At 37.3% G+C, this 15,353-nt stretch overlaps 1 protein-coding gene and 1 long non-coding RNA gene across 2 annotated transcripts in view; one reads left to right on the plus strand and one right to left on the minus strand.

Moving 5' to 3' along the window:
• Positions 1-15,353, minus strand: part of ANKFN1 (ankyrin repeat and fibronectin type III domain containing 1) — a 268,470-nt gene that overhangs the window by 70,220 nt on the left and 182,897 nt on the right. Inside the window, exon 8 of the mRNA XM_012736042.3 lies at positions 1,301-1,398. Coding sequence (XP_012591496.2) covers positions 1,301-1,398 — 98 coding nt within the window. The remainder of the gene's footprint in view (positions 1-1,300; positions 1,399-15,353) is intronic.
• Positions 1-15,353, plus strand: part of LOC105857491 (uncharacterized) — a 90,954-nt gene that overhangs the window by 67,552 nt on the left and 8,049 nt on the right. The gene's annotated exons all lie outside the window — the stretch shown is intronic.

The following is a 15,353-nucleotide window of genomic DNA, read 5'->3' on the forward strand; positions in this document are numbered from 1 at the left end:
TAGAGTCTGCTTTGCTCTCACTGGATGGTCAAGTGGAAAAACTTAATCCCTATAGAATTAGTTCAGATATTAGAGAAACTTTTTTATGGAGAATTTTCCATTTTTCTGACAGTATCACTTTTTCTTTTAAGCAATGGAAATTCCCTAGGGTTCCTTCTGGCCCTCTTCCATCTCCTGAGCCATAGGGTTGGAATCAGTCTTCTACTGATAGCATCTTGGGGGCCCACCCACTCAGGGGTTTGTTTGCTCTGGTAATCCACGGTTTGGGCCCCTGGTATAGATGTGCGATTAGGACTAAAAGTCAGAATTCTGTGGTGGTTACCACAGAATTCTATTAGAATAAGCTGCTTCAAACTTGAAGAGATGCAAGCTAATGCATCCTTTTAATGCTGGGGTTCAGGATTATACTGTATAAATAATTAACCTTTAAGGAAACAACGGCAACAACAAAATTATCTTTCTACCTCCCCCATATGAAGTCTAAGATATTACTTATTTGAATTGGACTGAAAAAAAAAAAAAACAAAGGTTTAAGTTTACTTTAAAAAGATTTTGAGAAACAAAGATTTTTTAAAAAATCTTTTGCACTTCAGTTGTTTTAGGAATTGCAGTGTTTATTCCAGTGTGAACTGATTTGAGAGGTGTTTTTATGTTTTGCATTTTGTATGCTCATCTGGTTCATAATTCTATAAATAATGTTTGAGTTTAGATTGGTTAAACAAATAAGCAGTTTGTTCTAGTTTTTCATTCACAGTTTAAATCGGTTTAGGTTACAGAGAAATGCAGCTCCACCATATATAGTTTCTTTTTTGTGAAAGCATATTGAGAAAGATTTTTTTTTTTTAATCAAGGGAAAAGGATTTCTCTCAGGAAATTGTGTGACTGCAATTGATGACTGATCTCAACTGAGGCTGAGGCTGTAGGGGTGAGGGTGAGATGTTATTTTTATTATACCATCAGACGGGGAGTCAAAATTGGATCTCGCAGGGCGTTTGATCCCCACTCCCCAAAGATTAGACTGTGATCCAGAAAGCAGCAGCTTTCAAGGCTTGCACGAGGCCAGTCTTTTTATGATCTCCTGAGAACATGGCCGTTTAAAAAGTGATTCATGCTGTCTGCTTGCGCCTTTGTGAAATTCAGATTATGGATGCCAGACATATCACACTTAATGAGTGGCAGTCGTTGCCAGAGGACTGGGCGTTGGTTGTTGCTTCCAGAATAGGCATTTGCTACCAACATCACAGCACGAACACCAGCCACAGGGGAATGGGGAGTCTACTGGGGGTGGGGGGACATTTACCGTCATAAGTCCTGTAATCGTGCATCTCAGGGTCTGCAGGTTATCCATGATGATTTCTCCAGCCAAAGGAGAGAAGTCTTTAGACATGCTCCATTCCACTGGAAGGATGGCGTGTATGTGGGGTGGGGGGAGGGGGGAAGAGACAGAATAAAATTCAGTCCTGTATCAAGAAGCACCATAGTAACTCTAGCATATAATCCCTCTCAAAAACAGTACGTTTAAGTTTACCCTCTTTTCCTTACATCGGCTCATCTAATAATCTTCCTTGGGATGTCAAGTCAGTCTCCAAGTTTACAATTATTTTTTAAAAGGAATAAACAAACAAACAAACAAACAAACAAACAAACAAACAAAAACTTACGAGATGTTTGGCCCTCAATGGATATAATATTTATTGTGAAGTGAGTATATTTATGTGATGTTCTTAATGTGAGATATAATTTATATTAAATATATTGCCCATAAGGCCATTGCTATATAAAGACACATTGTGTGTGTGTGTGTGTGTGTGTGTGTGTGTAGACGCTCACACTCAAGCACATTACATGTAACAGTTCAATATATATAGAAGATAAATTATTTACTGCATGTGAGACCTGAAGGGTCCATTAAGACATTACCTTTTATTCACTCTCCTAGTCTGGCTTCTGCTTGACCATTCTGAAAATGCTCTCTTAAAATCTCAGTGATTTCTCCTCTCAAATAAAAAAGGCTTTTTTCATTACCTCCACATCATTTGATACCTTCTCCCTCTGATAACTTTGTCTTCCCTCAGTGTCTCATGTACTACTCCCTTCTTCCCTCCTTCTCCTCCCTGACACCTTCTTCCAACCTGTATCTTTGGCTTCTCTTCAGCCCTAGGACCTGGGGGTTGGGCCTGTCCTGTCCAATGCTCTTCTCCCCTGAAGGTGGGTGTTTATTCCCAGTTAAATCATCCATAAAATTCCTAGAGCTCTGATAATCAGCAACAGCCTCTCTCTCCTTGGGAAATCCTGTTGTGGTTGGCCTTCTCTACTTTTGGCAATTTTCTTTCCCCTTGGTTTTTGTTGTACCTTCTCTTCTCCTTCTCTTACCTTTTAACTGCCTCTTTCTAGGCTGGCTCCGCCCCTTCTCCTTCTCCCTTTGATGTGATGTTCCTTAGGGATTTGGTGTTTGGCTCTTTTATTCACTCTACACACTTGCTCCTGGTGTTGACTTTGTCCACTTTTATGGCTCCAACTAAAACTGTGATTCTAGGTTAAGCCTCCCTCTTGAGTTCTAACTTCCTCCTGTAAATCTCCACTTGAGTGCCTCCCACTCATTTGAGTGTCCCCTAAGTACTTCTTTTTACTTAAATGTGTTTCTCCTCTTGTTTTCTCAGCCTTAGCTCATGATATTGCCATGTATCCAAACACCCAACCAAAAATCTCAGCACATCCTTGCACCTTCTTTCCTCCCAATTCCTCACAATCAGCGGATCACTAAACCCAGTAGTTTCCACTTCTAAAATGTCTCCTCTAAGTTCCCCTCTCCCCTGACACTGTAATTACTTTATGAATATGATTGTCAACTCTGCAATAGCTTCCTAATTGATTTTTCTGCTTGTCTCCTCATCCTCACACATAATCCTCTAACTATAGCCTGAATTATAGTTTAAAAATACAGATCTGAGGATTTCATTCTCACATCTCAAATCTTTTCACAGTGTCCAGTTGCTTTCAAAATAAAATGAAATCTTAAGAAGGTCTTCAAGGACCTTTGTATCTGGTCCCAACCTAACACTACTATCTTCACCCCATGCCATTGGCCAGAAGAAAGTCTTTGTTTGATAAATCCCGGGTACTTGATTGCTTTGTGTACTTTTCTGGTTCTATGTCTTTTGCTTATCTTCCAAACTTTTCTTTGTGAAACTCTTCTGATTTTTTAATACCTACCAAAGTCAACTCTAAATTCCTCAGAATTAATTAAATATACCCGTTTTTGTGCTCCCAAAGTCCTTTATTCATAGGTAAACAAGATTTCTTACACTATATTATATTTTATGGTATATATCTCTTTCTCTTGTTAGATCATAAGAAACTTGAGAAGAGGAAAAGTATCATTCATTTTTTCTTCCTCTCTAGTACCTGGATCTGTGCTTGGCACATGGAAGGTGCTTACTAGATATTTATGAATCAAATACATATATATGTGCACACATACACATACATATATATCCCTAGAATAGACTGTTTTTCCAACATGGATATATTTTTATTCCATGTGAATCTTCTCTTTTTCTATTCACTTGTCCTTTGAAGCTCTCAGGTATGTTATAAAATCCAGTCATAATCAAATGATTAAAATTATATATTCACTCTGAAACCAGGCCTATATCTCCTTACAAATATATATTCTAAAACACATATATATGTATTTGTCATATGTACATATATATGTATATATCATATGTATGTGTATATATATATATATATATTTTTTTTTTTTTGAGACAGAGTCTTGCTTTGTTGCCCAGGCTAGAGTGAGTGCCGTGGTGTCAGCCTCACTCACAGCAACCTCAAACTCCTGGGCTCAAGCAATCCTGCTGCCTCAGCCTCCCAAGTAGCTGGGACTACAGGCATGCACCACCATGCCCGGCTAATTTTTTCTATATATATTAGTTGACCAATTAATTTCTTTCTATTTTATAGTAGAGACGGGGTCTCGCTCTTGCTCAGGCTGGTTTTGAACTCCTGACCTTGAGCAATCCGCCCGCCTCAGCCTCTCAGAGTGCTAGGATTACAGGCGTGAGCCACCTCGCCCGGCCATGTATGTATATATTTTTAAAAAATGTTTTATTCCATTTATGAGCTACTAGCTCTTGAAGAAGCCAGGTCTTTGAAAGTTAAATTGGGGAGGAATTTGTAATCAGAAAATAATGTTGCAGCTAATTTTAGCTATAGGAAAAAATGGAGTGATTGAGGGAGTTATTACAAACAAAACAAAACAAAAATGAGTAGCAAGAGTGTAAGGACATCTAGAAAAAGCAAAGACTATAGCAAAATTCTGTAAAGAAAAATGTGTCTGGTTGTTATTGAGACAGCACAATTGATTGGCGTGGGGAGCTCCAAGCTGAAGGTTGGGAATGGAAGGCTGTGACCCCAGACTAAGAAGTCAGGATGGGTTCCCAAAAGAAGAGCAAAGGCTTAGTGGGAATAATACCAGATTATCTGGCAAGTGACTAATGACTAGTTGCTGAAAGATACAATTTTTAAAATTTCTGAAGAAACCACAATTTATTATTGAAACTGTTCATGTTATTGAAATATGTTTTACAAAGCATATTTCAGGTAGAAAAGAGAGCCTAGCTTCTTGAAAAGCAAAACAAAAATAGAAGCAGGTTTGTAAAGAGGTGTGATTCTGTTTTTGAAGTTAATAGCAGGTTTTAAGCAGTTAAGTCTAATTAGATCTTATAACACTTCTGAGTTTCAAAGGGGAAGGGGCTAGAGAAAGAGAAGATGCACATCAAAGGAAAAAAATTCTCCATGTTGGAATGGCCAAATCTTTTCTGGGGCAAATTTTTTCCCTCCAAGTACTTCCTTGGGTTGGTGGACTCCTTTTGGCATGAAGTCACATAGAAAAGAAAGGAGTTTCTGGTCATTTAAAGAACTAGGAGGGGCCGGGTACAGTGGCTCATGCCTATAAATAATCCCAGCACTTTGGAAGGCTGAGGCAGGAGGATCCCTTGAGGCCAGGAATTTGAGACCAGCCTGGGCAACATAGTGGGACCCCATCTCTACAAAAAAATTAGCTGGGTGTGGTGGTATGTGTCTGTAGCCCTACCTATTCAGGAAGCTGAGGTGGGAGGATCACTGGAGCCCAGGAGTTTGAGGCTGCAGTGAGCTATGATGGTGCCACTGCACTCCAGCCTGGGCAACAGAGCAAGAACTTGTCTCTTAAAAAAAAAAAAATACAGAAAGAAAAAGAATGAGGAGAAAAACAGAGTGAGCAGGAGCAAGAGCAGCAGCAGTCACTTTGAGAGCAACTGGAAATTCTAAAAAGACAACTCGTCATGGTCTCTCCAGAAAGTCGTATGTAGGTAGTTTGAAGTCTTAATACTAAAACCCTGAGAAAATCACTTATAAGCCTGCTCTAAATCCCTGGAGGTCTGGAGTCATGTATATGAACTTTAAAACCATATAAGACTTATAATTTTTAAGATAAAGATCAGAGAAACTGTTTCTACTTAGGTCTGGGAAATAGAAGCAGGGTTTAATCATGCAATGGCTCAGAGCAGTTGAAATTAGCAAGAAAGGTACCAGACAAAACCTAGGTGTTAGTATTCCTTAAAATTTGGCTGTGGCTCAAACTGTGATTCACTACATTTATATCAAATAACTATGAATACTTTAAATGGGATTCTTTATTATTTTAACAAATATTTAATTTTTATCTAAGTTTCAGAAATGTAGTCATTTGGCCAGGAAAATTCTAGCTGAACACTACCATTACTTGATGGCAGCTATATGAAGTACAGGCCAAAGCTTAAGAAGAAAAAGAGCTCCTGAAGTCTGGCCCTGTCACCCTAAAGTCCATAATGGGAAGGGAAATGTCAGAGAAATCAGTGACAAGAGTGGAAAATTCATGACTCAAAGTGTTAGGGTACACAAGTAGAGAGTATAGTCTAAAGCTTAGATAAATTTCAAGGTTTATGGTGTGGATTCATATACCCTGCTTTAGCTGACAACACCCTTAAGTTTCAGGCCAGCTTTCTGAAAGGTGAAGAGTATGCAAAAGTAAAGGCATAAAGAAAAAAAAAACACTGCAGCAATGTCTAATTCATTTCTATTCAACTGATTATTTGAAAAAGCACAAAACTTGCTATTCAGAAGGTTCTCTCTAAAATCTCAAATGCCTTGAAGCCAAAAGTTGTTTTATCCTGTTCACACATCAGGAGTGTATTATAAAAGCTGTATTCTCTCCTCTTGCCCGGGCCTCACCAGAATCCTCTACTTAGCCTCATCAGTCACCAGACCTTGGACCCATTGCTTATGCTGTTTTCTCCTTTGGTATACTTTCCTCTTCTCAAAAAAACTTCTACCCTTTAATTCAAACAGGCAGGATTCAAAGTCCCTTCCTTTCTGTAGCTTTCTTGGGATTCCTAAGGGAAGCATCCTTGCCAGTTTTCCCATAGCAATTTTGATATATCTGCAACATTGCACTCACTTTATTGTTCTGTATTTTTTTTTAAAGAGATCTGTCTCCTCTGTAATCTATAAGCTCTTTAAGAGTAGAGTCCATGTCTGATTACTACCACTTTTTAAAACACCTTGCACAGTGTAGGTGGCTCAGTAATTGTTGGGCGAATCAAATACTTGATTCTTGACTTTGGAATGCTTAAAGTCTGAAGTGGATAGGAATTTGATGCTGGTACATAGAGTAGAAAAAACTGTGTCAGAATTGAGAAAAATAGAGTAAAAAAGAGAGCGGAAGTTGCTTGTGCTGCTCAGTTAGTGGTTGAGATGGAATTAATTCCTGGCCTCCAGATTCCCAGCATCCTGGACTCTTCACTTGTCCATAGAGCCTCCCAGAAACCAAAATACTAAAAGTGTATTTCCTATTCCCTATCAGCTCTTCGATGGAACCAAAACAGCATTCTTACTGGCCACACTCACCCTGGCGCCTTAGCTAATGAACGGAATTTGGCTAGACTGCCCAGCCCAGCACCAGCACATTATGAAATCTTCCCCTGATCCATCTAATTGTGCAGTTTCTAACCTTTCAGGCCAACCATAGCACAAGATGAAGAGAGAGGGAGAGAAGGATGTGCTGAGAAGCCCAGACAGAGATCAAATACAGTCATTTCTAGAGATGAGAAGATGTGTGTTGCCGTAGTATGAACCCGCTCAACACTTGTGGGTTTTAAATTAGGAACTGACATGAAAACTCTGGATCTGGGAATTCTGTTTAGCTCTGGCAAAATATGAGGTCGGAGCTGCTTGCATTTTTTATTTTAAATTCCCTTGGTAGTCTTAGGAGCAGAGGCATGCATTACTTTCAAACAAGAATCTTTATTGTTTGCATAGCACACAGTCATCCAGTTAATTAGAAAAACATTTTTTTCCCAAATTAAATTTCCCTAGGAAAACAATGATTTAAATTAAGGGCAAAAGGCTTTTTTCTTGACACTAGAAATGCATTTTTGCACCCACTACTTGTAGAAGATTAAAAGCAAAGTTGGAATCGGAAGGCTATATTCATTTATTTATTGTCAGATTCTGTGATCCATAAAAATATGTGCCTATTTGCATAAATTGTATACTCTTTTAGTTTTACTTATCATATGTTGGAACTACACACAGATACAGGTAGAGAGCAGAGATGTCTAAATGTTCAGGTTTTCGAAAAGTTCATAAGTACTACAAGTAACCACAGAAAAGGTCCCTTCTACAGTCTCAACCATTTACTTCTTAATTGCCATCCTAATAGTTATTATATTACGTCTCTTACCTACATTTATTAGTTTTCTGGACACCCTTGAATTTCTAAATTATTTTTATTATTCTTACTACTACTAGTAGTCTCCCTCTTTTCATGCCCGACATGAAACGATTGTTGAATAAATACCAGTCTTCCAGAAGCCCAGCCGTTGCCAGCTTAGTGTCTCTAGTGAGATTGATGGAGCTTCAACTTTCATGTATTTTTTCAGACACTTAACCAGGAGTGCCTTCAATCAAAACTTCCTTTAGAAATTTCTGCAGTTTTGGGATGAGAAAGTCTAATAATCTCGACTAGTGGAGGTATTGAAAGGATAAGGAATCCCCAAAGCCCAGATCATATAGACATCATTGTTTTCTTTATCTTAGGCAGGTATTATAAGATATCTTTCCTTAGTAGATTCACCTACTTGTTTTCCTAGAATGTTAAAGTAAGAGTTGGGATGGTCTCAGATTGATTACAAAGTACAGAATGCTAAAGCCATTCATCATATCACATCTAGGACAAGGTAGGGTGAGAGAGTGGCTTTTAGCAGCAGAAATAGGGAGCTGGAGGAAGTCAGAGCTTGCCCCAGATCAAACTTTAGATGGGAAAAATGAAGTGGGGTGCTAAAGATGACCCAATATAGTGAAAGAGCTGATTGTTAAAATTTTAGGAATTTTGTAAGTACAGTCATCACTAAAAATTAATTATATAAATGTGAACTTAAGTTATATCAAAAACAAAGATAGCAAATACTCAAGACTCATGACTTCCCATTTCATTGCATTTTGCTATTATTTATGCTCTTGAGGTTGCTGACATCTATTGTGTCTGTATGACAGAAGTAGCACATAATGGTGCATGGCCACATATCTCCCGATCTGTGTCAGTGACATCACATTGGGAGCTTGAAATTGGCTGTGGTGGAAATATTTACACCACAGAAATCAGCAGAAGCTATATATTAGGGCTTGATTTATTATTCTGTGCACTGGCTAGGCTAGGTAGCAGCAAACTACAGTTCCATAAGCCAAGTCCTACCAGAGACTATTTTTTTATGACTCAGGAGCTCAGGAGGGTTTGGGATTTTACACTTTTAAAAAAATTTCAGAATATTACAGGGGTGTAAACACTTAGGTTACATATATTGCCTTTGCACTGCCCAGGTCAGAGATACAAGCATGCTCATCCCCCAGACAGTGAGCACTGCACCTGTTAGGTGTGAATTTATCCATTCCTTCCTCCCCCCTCCCACCTGCCCAAGACCCGATGAATGTTACTTCCATATGTGCACATTAGTGTTGATCAATGAGTATCAATTTAATGGTGAGTATATGTGGTGCTTGTTTTTCCATTTTTGTGATACTTCACTTAGAAGAATGGGCTCCAGGTCTATCTGGGATAATACAAGAGGTAGTTCATCATTTTTTTAAGGGAGGCTGAGTTTACTCAGCCTTATATATATATACTACATTTTATTAATCCACTCATGTATTAGTAGGTACTTGGGTTGTTTCTACATCTTTGCAATTGTAACTTGTGCTCCTATAAACAATAAATGAAGATGTTTTTACATTTTTAAAGGATTGTTTTTTTAAAAAAAACCCAACAAAAAAGAGACATACAAAGAATATGTGACAGAGACCCTATGTGGCTCACAAAGCCTAATATATTTACTCTCTAGTTTCTTACAAATTTGCTGGCCACTGGCCTAGATTTAAGAAAGGGATGGAGAAAATGTTAATAATGTAGATTAGTGTTAAAAATTTCTGTGGCTGTTACATTGTAAATTGCATAATAAACTGAGGAAATATTCTTCTGATACTTGAAAACTATTATTTGATTCAACAAAGAAGTTGCTTATGTCGTTGATGAATGAATAAAGTTCTAATATAGGTCTTTGTTGCTTTTTTAAAAATTTCCTTAAAATAAATGACAATATTAACAAACATTTGCATGGAAACTGCACTTGTCTCTTAATTGCAGCTATCAATTGGGTACAGATTGAAGAGTTCAATAAAAATAAAAGCATTTTGAAAGAATTAATAGGTCAAAAGGAATTTACAATAAGGAGTATTGTACATTTTATTATTATTTGTAAATTGTGTGCTATACATACTTTCTATCAGTAAAATTTATAATAGACTTTTACATATATATATGTGTGTGTGTATATGTGTGTGTGTGTCCCACCCCACAGAGACAATTGGTAGGCATTTACCATCACGACACTGGATAAATGCTGGGTGATTGCTCAGACAGACTCTGGAGGGTGAGTGTATTCTGACCAGCAGTGTACAGTGTCTGAGATGTATAACTTTCTCAGGTGTAATTTCAGGAAACATTCTGAAATCAGGAGTCAAGAATGTGATACTTACACCCCTTTAGGAGGCAGAGTGGCACAGTGCGGGGATCTGGGCAGAGGGTCAGTTACCAAGCAGTCACCACCTGAGACGTCTGCACAGTGGCCCTGGGCAACACAAGGGTGGAGGTTCCCTGCATCTGTTATTCCAGCCTAAGCCAGGGCTGGCCCAGGAACTGGCAAAGAACACAGCCTGCAGGGTGGGCATCTGTGGGCTTGACTGAAAAACCAGGATGGCAGAGTCAGGGGCTGACAAACAGAAACCTGAATGTTGATTGTATGTATAGCAAAACATACCAGTCCAACACTCCTGGAAGCGTGAAAGAGCTCCTCACCTAAACAAGACTATCTGTGCTTCATTATTATTATTTTACTCTTATGTATAGCCCTATTTTATTATACATTATTGTTATATTTTATTTCCTGATTATCTGGGCTTTATGATTGGGCACTTTTTAAGACATTGGATTGAAAGTAGGCACATAGGTCACTAATACAGACAAACTTTTTTTCCCCCCTTGGAATACGGCCATATCCCTGAACTGTAAGATGTCCAGATAGATTGTCATTTGTTTAGACTATTTTGTTTTTAGGAGAAACTCTCCAGATAACTTTTGTTCATTAAAAAAGTAGAAGCTTTTAAAAGACGGTAATGGACATAGCTGAACAACAGCAAGGACTCAAACCCCAGTGACAGTTATAGATCAGCAGGCTGGGGCTGCTGCCTCCCCACCCCTCCTTCCACAAGAGGCAGCATCTGACACCGCTTGGGGGGGTGCGGGGAGAGTGTTCTTCTGCAGAAGTTTCCTGGGATTCCTAGATTTTTGTTTTGTTTGTTTTGTTGTCAGCAGCAAGATACCCTTGTTGCCTGCAGGGAGAAAGCTCTGGCAAGCTATTTTTACATTTCTAAAGGATACAAAGCAAGGAGAGAACAGGATCAGCTGTCTGATTTAAACATACAAGGACAGAGAGATGTGGCCAATTTACAGCTTTCTCAATCCTGTTGGACAATCACGGAATTAAAAGTACTATTTGTTGGACACTCATGCAATCAAAATAACTAGCCACAGGGGCAAAAGCAAAAACATTCCAAGTTTCCTGCCAAATGATGAACCTTTAATTTAGAGAGCGGCTCTATATTTGGCTTTTTTCTTTCATTCTCCTATGGCACCCATTTAATAGATCCTATTTTTCTCTTTTTTATAACTTCAAATAACTAATTAAAGTCCTTGAGAACAGGATCCATGCCAGATTGATCTTTGGACACCCACTCCCACTTTTTCTTATAGAAGTATGGCATTGGGTGGACAATGAGTAGGTTTGACTTGTGCGTGGATGTTGATGGTTGGGGGACAATCTTCATACTTCCAGTTTGTTCCCCATAAGCTATAAAATAAGGACTCCTCTGCTGAGCATTCAACCTACTTTCTTTTTTTAAATTTTTATTTTTCATTTTTAATTATTATGTGTACATAATAGTTGTATTATAAATTCTTATAGGTACATGTGATGTTTTGATACAGGAATACAATGTGAATTAATCAAATTAGGGTAATTGGGGTCTTCATTGCCTCAGGCATTTAACATTTCTTTGTGTTAGGAAAATTTCAATTCCACTCTTTTAGTTATTTTAAAGTAGACTTTAACTTACTGTTGACTATAGTTACTTTGCTGTGCTATCAAATACTGTTGATTCTATCTAAGTATATTTTTGTACCCATTAATCATCCCCACTTTATCGACACACCCCCTTTCTCAGCATCTGGTAACTGCCATTCTATTCTCTGTTTTCATGAGATCAATTGTTTTTAACATACGACTGAGAACATGTGAGATTTGTCTTTCTGTGCTTGGCTCTTTTCACTTAATATAATGTTCTCTAGTTTCATCCATGTTGTTTCAAATAGCAGGTTTCCATTCTTTATTATGGCTATGTAATATTCCACTCTGTATATGTTATTACAATTTCTTGTCCATTCATCCATTGATAAACACTTAAACTGATTCTAAATCTTGGCTATTGTGAATAGTGCTGTAATAAACATGGATATCTTTTTGATATACTGAATCCTCCTCCTTTGGCTATATACCCAGCAGTGGGAATGCTGGGTCACATGGTAGTTCTATTTTTAGTTTTTTGAGGAACCTCCATACTGTTTTCTATAGTGGTTGCACTAATTTACATTCCCACTAATAGTGTACTAGGGTTTCCCCCTTTCTCCACATCCTTGCCAGCATTCTTTACTGCCTGTCTTTGATAAAAGCTATTTTAACTGGAGTGAGATGATATCTTACTGTAGTTTTGATTTGCATTTCTCTGATGACTGATGATATTGAGCATTTTTTCACATACCTGTTGGCCATTTGTATGTCTTCTTTTGAGAAATGTCTATTCAAATCCTTTGCCCATTTTTAAATTGGATTATTTGATTTTTTTTTCCTATTGAGTTGTTGAAGCTCCTTATATATTCTAGTTATTAATCCCTTGTTAGACGGGGAGTTTGCAATTATTTTCTCCCATCCTGTCGGTTATCTCTTCACTTTGTTGATTGTTTCCTTTGCTGTGCAGAAGCTTTTTAGCTTGATGTGATCCTATTTGTCCAATTTTGCTTTGGTTGCCTGTGCTTTAGGGGTATTACTCAGGAAGTCCTTGCCCAGACCAATGGCACTGAAGCATTTTCCCAATGTTTTCTTTTAGTAGTTTCATAGATTCAAGTTTTAGATTTAAGTCTTTAATCCATTTTGCTTTGATTTTTTTATATGGCAAGAGGTAAGGGTCTAGTTTTATTCTTCTGCATATGGATATCCAGTTTTCCTAGCACCATTTATTGAAGAGCCTATCCTTTCCCCACTGTATGTTGTTGGAACCTTTGTCAAGGATAAGTTCATTATAGATGTGTGGGTTTACTTCTGGGTTCTGTATTCTGTTCTATTGGTCTATATGTCTGTTTATGTGCCAAGACCATGCCGTTTTGGTTGCTATAGCTCTATAGTATAATTTGAAGTCAGGTATGTCATTCCTCCAGTTTTGTTCTTTTTTTCTCAGGAAGGCTTTGGCTATTCTAGGCCTTTTGTGTTTTCATATAAATTTTAGGATTATTTTTTCTATTTCTGTAAAGAATGTCTTTGATATTTTGATGGGGATTGCATTGAATCTGTAGATTGCTTTGGGTAGTATGGACCTTTTAACAACATTGGTTTTTCCAATCCACAAGCATGGAATATCTTTCCTTTTTTTGGTATCCTCTTCAATTTCTTTCATCAGTGTTTTATGGTTTTCATTATAGAGATCTTTTACTTCTTTGGTTAAGTTTATTCCTAGGTATTTTGTTTTATTTGTAGCTATTGTAAATGGGATTATTTTCTTGTTTTCTTTTTCAGATTATTTGCTGTTGGCATCATATAGAAACAGTACTGATTTTTGTATGTTGATTTTGCAACTTTACTGAATTTGTTTATCATTTCTAATAGTTTTTGGGTGAAGTCTTTAGATTTCTCTAGATATAAGATCATATAATCTGCAAACAAGGATAATTTGACTTCTTCTTTTCCAATTTGGATGCCCTTTATTTCTTTCTCTTGTATGATTGCTCTAGGTAGAACTTTAAGTACTATGTTGAATAACAGTGGTGAAAGTGGGCATCATTGTCTTGTTCCAGATCTTAGAGGAAAGGCTTTCATATTTTCCCCATTCAGTATGATGCTAGTTGTGGGTCAGGCATATATGGGTTTTATTGTATTGAGATAAGTTCCTTCTATACTCAGTTTTTTGAGAGTTTTTATCATTAAGGGATGTTGAATTTTATTGATGCTTTTTTAGCATCAGTTGAAATGATCATATTGTTTTTGTTCTTCATTCTGTTGATAGGATATATTACATTGATTTATGTATGTTGAATCATTCTTGCATCTCTGGGATGAATCCCACTTGATCATGGTGAATAATCTTCCCCATGCATTGTTTCATTTGGTTTGCTAGTATTTTCTTGAAGATTTTTGTATCTGTGTTTGTTCATCAGAGATATTGGCCTATAGTTTTTCTTTTTCTTTCTTTTTTTTTTTTTTTGAGACAGTGTCTCACTAGAGTGAGTGCTGTGGCATCAGCCTCGCTCACAAGCAACCTCAATCTCCTGGGCTTAAGTGATCCTACTGCCTCCGCCTCCTGAGTAGCTGGGACTACAGGCATGCGCCACCATGCCTGGCTGATTTTTTTTTTTTTTTGTATATAATATATTTTTAGTTGGTCAATTAATTTCTTTCTATTTTTGGTAGAGATAGAATCTCACTCAGGCTGGTTTTGAACTCCTGACCTTGAGTGATCCGCCTGCCTCAGCCTCCCAGAGGGCTAGGATTACAGTCGTAAGCCACCACGCCCGGCCTTTTTGTTGTGTTTTTATCTGGTTTTGGTATCAGGGTCATATAAGCCTTATAGAATGAGTTTGGGAATATCCTCTCTTCCTCATTTTTTTTTGGGGGAATAGTTTAAGTAAGATTGGTATTAGTTCTTCTTTGAATGGTTGGTAGAATTCAGCAATGAAGCTATTGGGACTGGGGCTTTTTGGGGGGGGAGACTTTTTATTATTGCTTCTATTTTGTTACTTGTCACTGCTTTATTAAGGCCTTGGATTTCTTCCTGGTTCAATCTTGGTAGGTTGCATGTGTCTAGGAATTTATATATTTCTTCTAGGTTTTCCAGTTTATTGGCATATAGTTGCTCATAGTAGTCTCTAATGGTCCTTTGGATTTCTGCAATGATAGTTGTAATATCTCCTTTTTCATCTCTGATTTTATTTATTTGTGTCTTCTCTCTTTTTTTCTTAGTTAGTCTGGCTAAAGATGTGTCTATTTTGTTCATCTTTCCAAAAAACCAACTTTTTGTTTTGTTGATCTTTGTATTATTTTTTGGTTTCAATTTCATTTATTTCTGCTATGATCTTTATTATTTCTTTTCTTATACTAATTTTGAGTTTTGTTTGCTCTTATTTTTGTAGTTCTTTGTGATACATCATTAGGCTGTTTATTTGAAAATTTTCTGCTTTTCTGATGTAGGCAATTATTGCTATGAATTTTCCTCTAATTACTGCTTTTGCCATATCCCATAGGATATGGCAAATCCCATTTTGATATGTTGTGTTTTCATTTTCATTTCTTTTGAGAATTTTTAAAATTTCTGTCTTAATCTCTTGATTGAGCCACTGGTCATTCAGGACCATATTGTTTAATTTGCATATAATTGTATATTTTTCAATGTTC

This window comes from Microcebus murinus, chromosome 18, assembly GCF_040939455.1.
Source record: "Microcebus murinus isolate Inina chromosome 18, M.murinus_Inina_mat1.0, whole genome shotgun sequence".
NCBI lineage: Eukaryota > Metazoa > Chordata > Mammalia > Primates > Cheirogaleidae > Microcebus > Microcebus murinus.